This window comes from Arachis stenosperma, chromosome 6 (genome assembly GCF_014773155.1).
Source record: "Arachis stenosperma cultivar V10309 chromosome 6, arast.V10309.gnm1.PFL2, whole genome shotgun sequence".
Taxonomy (NCBI): domain Eukaryota; kingdom Viridiplantae; phylum Streptophyta; class Magnoliopsida; order Fabales; family Fabaceae; genus Arachis; species Arachis stenosperma.
In genome coordinates, this window is record NC_080382.1 from 140917293 (window position 1) to 140928777 (window position 11485).

Here is an 11485-nt window from a genome sequence, read left to right on the forward strand (position 1 = left end):
AAAATTCTTTAAATTATAAAAAAATAAATTTATTTAAAATGAAAGTATTAAAGTAATGTGATTAAGTGAAATTTACTTAGATGTGATTAAAAATAATTAAATACTATGTGCAGTAAAAATAATTTACTTAGATGTGATTAAAATTTATTTTTATGTATTATTTTTGTCCTCAATGTGTTCGTCCTATTTAAGTCTCCAACGTTTCAAAATCGTCTCAATTTTCTCCTACCGTCAATTTTGTTAATGAATCCCTGATGACAGGACAATATTGAGTCAATTTTAAAATATTAGGAGACTTAAATAAAATAATTAAAACGTTAATGACAACTTTAAAACTTACCCAAACATTAGAGACAACAAAAATACTTTTGAATTATCAACGTCAAGATAAGAAAAACCATTAACCCAAAGTCCTAAGCAATTAGACAATAGAACAAATTAAAGTTTAAAAATTCAAACTTTAAACTAGTAGCAAGTCACAATTAAATATGACAATTAAAAGGGGTATGTGTTTGTACATTTTTAGTCAGCTTATAACAAAAAAATTAGTCATGTGTTACGATTTCAATCTATGAAACATGGATATTTTGCTGAGTTGCTGTATCTGTATATTGGACATATTTTAGATACAACACTCATTGACACGCGTGTCTGCTGTATCCAATTATATTTTAATAAAAAATAAAAAAAAAATCTCGGAGACACTTGGACACATATAAATATTATCGCGTATCAGCGTGTCCAGTCTTATTTTTAATATATATTCTTGAAATACATTTAGATATAATATATATTATTATTTATCAAAACAAAAAGATATTTTAAATACTTGATATAATTAAAATAAGACATTAAAAATAATCAAAAAATTAATTTATATTTTAATATTAATAAAATATCAAAATATCATTATGATTTATCTAAAAAAAATTTATAATTTATATGTATGCGTATCCCCATATTTTATAAGATTTTAAGATTTGTGTGTCGACGTGTCCCGTGTCCGTACATCATAGATTTCAACACTACCCAGCATTGTATTATGTCAAGATAATATTTAATACATTTGACTCAATTTAAGGGTTTCTTAACATAAAGAACTAAAAATTGTCATCTTCCCTTTATATAGTTTTTATTGTGTTTTGTAAAATGTAATGTAATGGCCCGTATATGAATTATGAAGTATGAACATAAAAGTATGATAAGAATGTTAACTATATCTATTTTTTTTTCTTTTCGTTTTTTTTTTATTTTCAAAAATCTGGTAACAATAAAGAAACGAATGAATAAAATTATATATAAAGATTTCTTTTAGTATGTTCATAGCCATTGATCCCCCCTCCCCCCTCTTCCGATGAATTTTAGGTAGAACATGATTACGCCAACAAAGAAAGAAGGCCTCAAGTTGTCAAAGCAATAAGGTAGTTCAACTCAAAAGAGAAATTGAAAACTTCCGTAAAACTTTGCTCACATTTATTACATAGTTTTTAAGTATCATGTAAAATATAACACATAATGTAATTATGAATGAAATTCAGACTAGAAAAGTTATTAGATATTATAAAGATCAAGTCAACACTCAATCATAAATTCATGTATCTAAAGTCCAAATGATAATAAAAGAGGATGAATTACTCTTCTGAAACACAGCACACACAGTAAAATGAAGGAGCTTTTCTTTGTTTGTTTTTAATAGAAAGCTCTAATTTTATTGAAAAGATGAATGCCAAATAACAAAACAACCAGGAACTATGGGGCCTCATGAATCGAATGAATGAGGTTTCAATGAAAGAGAGACATTTGAATTTTGACCATAAAAGTTAGAAAATTAAAATCTGAAGAACATTGTTCTGATAAGATCTTGGTATGTCACATCTGAGCTACATGCCTCATCAATCTTCAGTTGATATCAGAATTGATACTTTTGTCTTCCTCCTTATCTTCGTTATCTTCTTCATCCGTAGAATAATCTTCTTCATCCATAGAATCTACTACAATCTGCATGGAACATCCACACAAAAATATTGTCAATTCAACCATCTGATGATTAATTAAAGCATAAATTGAAAATGGGGTCGAATATAACAAATACAGAATGTTACTTAAAACTCAAATTTAAACATAAGTTTTTTCAGTGCACAAATAACATTGCTTAAAAAACATATCACATATGAATAACTTTCCCATATAAATTATAACTAATTAATGATAAAGTATACATATAAATATAATGCATACAAACAGAAGCACAAGAAACTGGGGCAAACCAAAATTTCCCTTACAATCTGGAAGATTGCCGAGGACACACATTAAGATTCAAGGTAAGGCTTAATGAATGTCATCATATAGTTCATCTTTCACAGAATTTCAAACCTTGAACATATCATTTTTCATTATGATGAATATAATTAGACACCATATATATATTATCAATCAAAACCATAATGGTCTCTAGGCAGGGCTCAAATAGAGAAAGCAATTGTTCAAGAAACAGTAAGGCCAACACAATAGTCTATATAGTGCAAATTGCAATCAACATTCTTATTGAAACTGCATTAAAATATTGAATTCTATGAAATTAACAGAGGAATATTGAGAGTACTTACACATTTCTCAACTTTTGGATTGTCCTTGACCTTTCTCACTTTCTTCATTCTGTCATAACCTTTGCTGTTATTCTTAATTTGTTGGGAGAAGCCGATACTCATGTCCCATAGAACCTTCCCACAAGAACTACAAGACCTGCAAACACAACATAGATAATAAATAAATTAAAAATAAATAAAAACCAGATAGGGTAAATTAATCAATCAACGAGATTGGAATGATTAGAATATAAAATATCTTCTCCAAACACCAAATCCCAAGAACATTGTCATTATCTTTTCTTTTCCGATAATTATGTACTATATCTTAAAATCAAAATACAAATAAATAAATAAAGAAAAGAAAAGAATTAAAGATGGCAATTATGATAATGCATGCAAATTGCAGTATAGATTTGAAAGAAAAACCCTACTCCTTGTAGTTTTGATACGCTAATTAATTGAAAAAAAAGAAGAAGAGAGGAATCCAGGGTAAGAAGAAGAACCCGTTGAAATTCTTGGGGAAAACGTCGGGAATTTGTTCAATTCTGGTTTGTTGATAGCGCACACAGTGATCACACCACTCCATTGTTATTGCTTGCAGCAACTGGTATTCGCTTCTGGAAGGCTCGTTACGTTCAATTGAAGCTCGCAAAGAAAGAACGAACTTGTTCGATCGCTATGATGAAGAATGAACGAGTGTCTGGATTCGGTTCAGTTATGAAATAGTGAAGTATTTATTTCAGGTCGGGTGAAGTGACGTGTTGTCAGTTGTAACCGACTAAGCGCGAAGAATATAACTAACTAACTAGTTTGTTTCACCATGTGATAAATGAAATGGAAATGAAAATGAAATTGAAATTGAAATTCATATCATTCTAATTTAAAGAATGAAAACCCTCTGAAATCCTTGGGGAGCAAGAAATCTATATATTGACTAAGTTGCCTGAATTCTCTATTTCTTCCTTTCATATTCGCTTTTCGTTTGACGTGGCACAAACTTGACAAATTACTGTATATACAATAAGGTAAAAACTTAGTTGCAGTCGACTTCACGAAAAGTTAATAATTAAGAGTCATTAAAAAGCCGTTGGATAAAAATTTAGTCAAATCAGTCAAATTATTTAACGACTCTCAGTTATCAACTTCATGTGAAGTCGACTGCACTGAGTTTTCACCGCATAAACTGTACTTATTGAGAGAGAAGAAATACTGTCCATGTTCAAATTGTCCTAATATTTTGGATGAAAACTTGAGCAAATTTTTAACACAAGACAAATACCGTTTACATGTTTTGTAACTGTATTCCAACGTCTCTATATTTCTGTTATGCAAGTTAGGACCCAACAGATTATACAGGAGAAACATGCTCAACCTTGTAAAGTGAAAAGTTAAATTGAGGATCCATTCCATGGTACAAAACTTAGCTAGTTGGAATTGGAGCAATATATGGATGGATTCTAACAAGTGCTCAATACTATAAATTAACAATTCACACTGGAATTGTGGCTGCTAAGTCCTAACTTTGACTTCCTTCTAGTTTTGCTTCATTTGAAGAGTATTGCTCTTCTGTTGGGGCATGAATTGGGAAGGTTTTCTGAACTGCACCAAGATCATGGTCATGTTATCGCATCCCTCGCCAATAGTAATTGACGGTGCCAAACAACGATCTAGTACTCGCTCACACACCGCAGAAAGTTTTGTTTCCTGACAAGTTAAATAGTAACATTTTAAGAACATCTGTTGTTTGAAATCACATTAACCAAAACTACATAAAACTTAAATGTAACCTTGAAAGGTTAAGTATTGGTGTATCATGACATGACAAGAATGACAGGTAACTTCTTTTGGTTGATGAAAGATAACTGAAAACTTAAATGTACTTCGTTCTCTTAGCTCAGTTTAGTTGGAGGGTAAAATTTTAAAAGATATAATTTAGAAAAATAAATTATATACAAAACTCATCCACCAATTTCTCACTTCATTTATAGCACCTAAACCATACTGACCCTTATTAGGAAACTTGTATAAAACTCACCAACAGCAGTTCTTGACGCACGAAATCAACCAATTGTTGACTCGACATGCAGTCCCTGAAAAAATTAAAGAGAAACAAACGTTTGCAAAAATTCAGGGATTTAAACAAGAGAAAGTAAAAGGGAAATATATCCACCAGTACAGTTTCTCACACTTTTATGACTCAAGTTTTAGTTTATGTGATGATTTGTTGTTAAGATGCATATTCAGGGATTTTTTTCCTAAAATGTGTGCATCACTTCACTTATGAGGTTGCATCACCTTGCCGCATCAAAGTGACTCGCTTTTCGGTTTAACACATCAATGTTTCTTTTGCCTTGGGGCAACACTGAGCTCACTTTGCATTTCTTAAATAATCATACTATTCTGCCAAATTCAAGATAACATTAAAAATCTAAATGGAAATATGAGAAACATTAGTAGCATACCATATGCCATCACAAGCGAGCACCATAAATTCATCTTCGTCGCAAAGATCAACCTATAAAAAGAGTCAACCAATATATGTTAGCGGGCTAATTCGAGTTAAAAACTCGAAATAGAAACTAAAACAAATAAAATGCATGGTTATGAAGTAATGAGAGACTCTTAACCACACATTTTATTATGAGTTCTAGGACTAGCATATCACTAAATTGGAAACTATGGTAGATCTATGTATCACATTGGAACTTAACTGATTTCAACAAGAACAAACTTACAATGTTTATATCTGGATTTGCAGTCACAATCTGTGTTTCAACTGAGAGAAATTTATTCTGCTTAAATTCCACGTCACCTGCAGAACATTGATACACGTTGAATGTGTCTTTTCATACTGACAAATTCATAGATCTTCCTAAACACAGATTTGTAAATACCTATAGCTCTTGCAAGATTTAAACTCCCATTAACTCGTCCTGCGTGAATGAAACCACCAGCTTTTAAGATTCTTTCCTTCTCAATTGCAAGGTCAGGTTTGTGGTCTCTTGTTAAATTGTATGCCTATGCAAAACAGCCATAGTTAGAACTTAAAAAATATATCTACAATCTTTAAGAGACATAGTCCACAAGAGAAAGAAATAAAAACAATATCTATGCATTCTAACTAGTTAATTCAAGAGACATATGCTACGAAATGTACACTAGCAATTCACAGAAAACACAGCATGCAGTGTAGATATACATTCAAAGAAGCGGTTAGCATGATAGAGATCTAAGAAGCTTCAATATGAAGTTATTACCTGACCCTTCCTAGACAAAACACAACGCGAATCACCGGCATTTGCAATAAAAAGTTGGTTGTTTTTAACAATTGCTACACAAGCAGTGCTTCCAGAAGTTGGTCCAGCAAAATTGGAATGGGGTCCCTACTTAGAAATTACAATATATAAGATCAAATTAAGCTATGGTAAGTTGGCAAGAAAAGAAAAAGAAATAAACAAAACCCCTACCTCCTCAAAAGTCCAATCATCACTTTGGCAATTACCATTGTTGCCGCGTGGAGACCGAATCAAACCTTCCATCATCCCATTAAACTTGTTCATCTTATCACCCAAGGCTGCTAATTCCCTCCAACCTCTTTGACCCTGCATCATCTCGTCCATTCTGCATAATAATAATGAAACATTAGTTCATAACTTCACCGTTTTCATATGCTATTTTGGTCAACAATATGTAGACTAAGTCATATACATTCACTAACTATATAATTTTATTTTATTTCATTTTTTAATTATTTTTCAGAAAAGAGAACCTTTTAAATATTCAAGTGTCTGGTATACCTGCAAGGGACTATTTAGGATGTTTGGTAAGACTAAAACATAAAAATCATTTCAATAATATCTTATTTATACTGTCGCTTTTGTGCATAATTGATTATGTAAGCAGTTATTTATTTCTGGATAGTTTAGCTGGGAAGTGGATCCCCAACCTCCTTTAAAAGTTTGTGAGCCAAAAGAAGGTTTATACTCTAAATAGTTCAAACTTCATAGACTGTATACAAACACAAAACTTGTTTTGGTGATGTAATTAACAAAGAACAGCGGAACACACTTAAGGGACCTCTTTCTCATATAACCTGAAAAAAGCTTTCTGAAGAGAAACTGCTATATCTCCATCAAGGTATGCTTTACTCTTAAGCACCTGAAGGTGAAGATACTTGGCACAAAACTTTGCAACCGCCTTACCTGGAAATTTTGGAGTTAATTAAGCATCGAAAACACATTGTTGATTACAAAACCATACATAATTTCAGTAATATTCTGATAGGACATGTAATGTGCGTTTCCAAGTTGAAATTTTGGAGGGAAAGGCTTTGAAAAGTAAAAGAGACTTCACTTTACACTAGAAATCCTTCCCTTCCTTCCCTTTTCCTCCAAAATCGAAGAGTAACAATTTCATGCATATTTTGGGCAATTGTTATGTATAAATAAGAAAAAGAAAGAGATAGATAGTGATACTTGTAATGTAAGTTATGGTGAGAGTTTAGCGAAAGTTGAGGGAACTCGTAAATTATCCACATTCTTGTAGAGATTTAGAGTTCGTGATCGTATTTACTAACGATTCTATAGCAATAAAGCAATCCAGTTAGAGTCCAAATGTAATTTCTTAGTCCTGTTTTTACCCGGCTTTTCCCTAGAAAATGCATGTAGCTAATTATTACTAAGCTCTAAATTCTAATGCCTAGAATGTTCTTCCTTTATGTAACATAGTTAAACCAGCAATCTGTCATTCTTCCAAATAGCCAAACTTGTTCAATCCTCACCTCCATGCCCATCATATACACCGAAAAATGAAGTGGACGCATCCACATCAAGATGTGCAGCATGCTAGCAGAAGAAAAGGGTATAAAAAAGTCAACATATTTTCATTCTCAAAAGCTATGTTCCAAGTAATTTATTACTGATTACTCACTGCATCTTCCATTGTTGCGCGCCACCCTTGCATCGATGACAAACCATATCTAAGACAGTCATTTTCTCCGTCTTCAGAAAACTTTTCAGTTTTGGGAAAACTCAGATTTGTTCCCATCCCTATCTGAATAAAAACATATGCATTAGTTTTATTTCTTCAAGCATTACAATGAAAGAAAAACCTACACCAAAATAGTAACAAAAAATTAAGAATCAAACTTCCATTTTCAAAAGGAAAGTAGAAAGAACCAAACAAGAAAAAATATTATCTAGAAGTGCCAGGGGCAATGAAATCAAAGTTCTGAAGAAAAATATTGATGACATAATGCTTATCAGTTCTGATATCATTAGCCTATGTGGCACAAATACGAATACAAGTATTAAAAAGAAATTAGTTATAAATTTAACAGGTTTAAGATAGCAGTATTTGATGCATATATGCATAGTTTATGTACAAGCAAATAAAAAATTAAGTATTTGTGCATCATAATTCATAGGTGATAATAAAGCATTCAACACAAACCAAGGAACAAAATAACTAAATATTTCAACACAGAGCAAACAGAACTACAACAAGCAGTGATGAAAATGGAATGACAACGATAGAATATTTGAATAGATAAAACTAATGGAGGCCTCATTATATTTCAATTTGGCAAAGAATTCACCGGTCAAAAGATCAAACAGAGTCAGAATCCAATATCAAGCAAGACAGAGATGATAATAAAGAGAAAGAGAAGCTATGAACAAAAAAGAGTTCCAAAACTCATAATTGTGTGCATAGCAGACTCACTTGACTTTTGCAGTGACTCCTTGGAAAGTCAAAAAGGAACTTTTTTTATGAGTTTCAAGAGAAGACTTTCACTTTATAAAGAAGGAGAAAATGAACAGCACTCTCTTTGTCTTGTTAGGGAAAGGAAACGAGAACTGGAAATTGGGAATAAAAAAAAAATGGGGAGAATGAAGAAAGGTTTGAGGCACAGAGCAGAAGAATGAATGTACATGCACAAAACAAGTTGCTAGCACAACTAGTGGTGTCAGTGAGAATAATTTAAAAAAAAAAAAGAAAAGAAAAGAAAAGGAGAAGACTTTCTTTCTTTTTGTTTTTTTTTTCTGGCACAGAATAGAATGATCCTTTCATATGTTAGTTTGTGTTTTTAATTTTGAGGAGCTTCTAAGAAATTACTTGTTTTTGTGTGTGAGAGTGACTGTTCACCCACTGCCACCAGTCCACCACAAATGAACAATATTTTCATGGGCAAAATATAACCATATTCGGATATTAATATTCTTTTAAAGGATTAATTAACATGTAAAAAATAACAAATATAAGTTAATAATGAACCGATATAAATTTTGGATATGCAATTTCTTCTTTTTACTGTTCATTAGTTTATTTTATTAGATCCCAATAGAGCTAAAAAGAATCCAAATAATTGAGTTAAGAATCTTGTTAATATGATAGTGTGTCATTTAATTTTTAATATCATAACCAAAAAAATATTAGTATATAAAAATTAAAGATAGTGATATTATCGCTCTTATTTTTATCCTTTCATTTTTCTCAAAATCTTTTTTGTTATTCGATCTCTGTCTCTCTAAAACTTCAACTCGCAAAGGTCAAAGGCCAACGGCATCTTAACTTTCAACTCCCCCGCCCCCTCCCAAACTCATTTATGGAAATTTAAGAAATATTGATTTGGATATTAAAAAAAAGGGGTAAAAAACCATTTTTCTGTTGGTTAATCGGAAACCTTATATTATTACATGTTCTGGTTGATAATTGAATAGGACCAGATAACGACGGTTGCCTTCAAGTCTTTCTCAAAATAAAGTTGACTTGGATGTAAAGAGTTTCATATGAAGGGGTGTGTTTACAACAAGTTCAGTAATTTTGTGCGTATTGACTATTTTATTTTAATTATTAGATTTTATTAAATAAAAATAAAAAATGTTATAAAAAAATATTAATAGATTTTATAAATATAAAATATATTAGTGTATATATATATATATTTTAATATATAATATTTTAAAATAGTAAATATAGTCTTTTGTTCTAAAATAAATAAATATAAATACATACAAAAATATTTTTTATTAATATAAATTGTTATGCAATATTATAGATTGTTCTACATAGTTTTTGTTTTTAATGTCTTAAATTTATATGAAACAAATGAATATTTTGTACTATTTTAATGGCACTTATTATATAACGTGCGTTAGCCTGTATGGCCATGCAAGTGTATAAAAATTTTCCATAAATAAAAAGGGGTGAATAGGAGACTTATGTTAACAATATTTTGAGGGATATCAATTTGTATAATGCTCAATTTAGAAGGTTTATTAGGTGTAACTTTGTGTCTAAACTCTAAACTATACAAAAAGAGTAGCTTAGCTTATTATTGCATTAACTAAATGTGCAAATGATGATAGACAACAAAAAGCAATATGCGAATGATGAGCTGAAAAACAAAATCAACAACGAGAGAATCCTTTAGATTTTAAGTAAAGAAGAAAAAAAAAATGATAGACGATGATAGATTAAGGAAAGTTGTTGTTATTAGGTTTAATTATTTTGTGAATTTTTATAATTTTATTAAATTTGTAATTAATTTTTTATATTTTTATTAAATTTTTATGTTATTTTTAATTTTATAATTAAATTTTGTTTGAGATATAATTATTTATGTTTTTTTTTAGATTTTATTAATTTAAATTTTTGGAATAAATAATTTTATGTTATAATATTAGAGTTCTGTTCTATATTCAAAAGATCTAAGAGAAAAAGAATGTTTATACAAAAATTAAGTAAACCAAAAAAAGCTCTCATATAAGAGAAATTATTAAAGATATAAATATTCATGTTATTTTTTTTTATATTTTTTTAAAAAATATGTGGCCAAAAGATTAATTATATTTTTAATTATAGGTACTTTTAATTTGTAAAAAAATAATTCGTTAATTTTAACATTTTTTATACTAATAAAAATTTAATTATAAAATTAAAAGTAGTATAAATACTTAATTAAAAAAATAAAAATTTAATTATAAATTTAATAAAATTATAAAAATTAATAAAGTAATTAAATCTTGTTGTTGTTGTTGCTGCTAATGGTTTGGTTTTATTTATTCACTTAAAATATATGAAGATTATGTACTTGATAGAGTAACAATGGAAAATAGAGATGACTGTATTGGCTAATTGTTTTAGATATGGAGAAAGATTAAGTATAATTTATGGTAATGATTAATCGGTGTGTTTTTTTTTATATAAATTTTAAATTTTATTTTATTTTAAATAATAAATCGAACTTTTAAATTTAAATAATAATATAATTTGTAGAAAAATATTAGGGGTCAAATTTTTTAAATTAACAAATCAAAAAGTTTGATTTGTGTTGAAATAATTTTTTTTTATCGTAAAAATTTAAAGGATTCGATTTATATATTTAAATTTTTTTAATATTAAAATATAAATATGAAGATTAAATTTGTATATTTAAAAATTTTAAAATTAAAAAAAACAATCCTTAAATTTATATGTTATAAAATTAAAAATCATAAATCTGGCTTTTAAATTTATGTTCTTCGTATAAAAAAATACATCAAATCTTGATATTATTTAAAAAATTATTAAAAGTCTAACACTAAAATTAAAAAGCGAAATGTATTTATGTGTCAACTATATAATATTATATAAACCCTAAGAATTAATTATTATATATATTATATTATTATGAATATTATTTTATATATTTTTAATATATTTTGTGTCATTAATTTAATATTTGAATAGTTGATTTTTTTACACATTAAAAAATGAGAGGAAAAATGAACCTTTAAATAAATTCATATAGTGTGTGTGAGTGTGTTGTGTGGGTGTGTAATACATGGATAATACCTAAAATGACGTTTGTTAAACATTAAAACAAGCAACGTGTATTTGGTAAACAGAAACCAAAT

At 29.0% G+C, this 11485-nt stretch overlaps 1 protein-coding gene and 1 pseudogene across 1 annotated transcript; both read right to left on the reverse strand.

The window, feature by feature from the left end:
* Positions 1–1610: 1610 nt before the first annotated feature.
* Positions 1611–3423, reverse strand: LOC130936290 (uncharacterized). The gene is made up of 3 exons (XM_057866334.1): positions 3092–3423; positions 2607–2742; positions 1611–1998 (listed from the first exon to the last, which is right to left on the reverse strand). Exons 1-3 carry the CDS (start codon positions 3172–3174, stop codon positions 1900–1902), a joined length of 318 nt encoding a protein of 105 aa, XP_057722317.1. The 5' UTR covers positions 3175–3423; the 3' UTR covers positions 1611–1899.
* A 318-nt stretch (positions 3424–3741) lies between these two features.
* LOC130936289 (probable protein phosphatase 2C 60) lies at positions 3742–8636 on the reverse strand (annotated as a pseudogene).
* Between the last annotated feature and the right edge of the window lie 2849 nt (positions 8637–11485).

Bases quoted from the DNA above. Each gene is read 5' to 3' on its own strand.
- LOC130936290 (XM_057866334.1), bottom strand. From the start codon at position 3,174: ATGGAGTGGTGTGATCACTGTGTGCGCTATCAACAAACCAGAATTGAA. The intron at 2,743-3,091 runs GTTCTTCTTCTT...TTGTGTTTGCAG, and splicing joins TTCCCCAAGAATTTCAACGG to GTCTTGTAGTTCTTGTGGGA. The intron at 1,999-2,606 runs GTAAGTACTCTC...TGTTCCATGCAG, and splicing joins ATCCAAAAGTTGAGAAATGT to ATTGTAGTAGATTCTATGGA.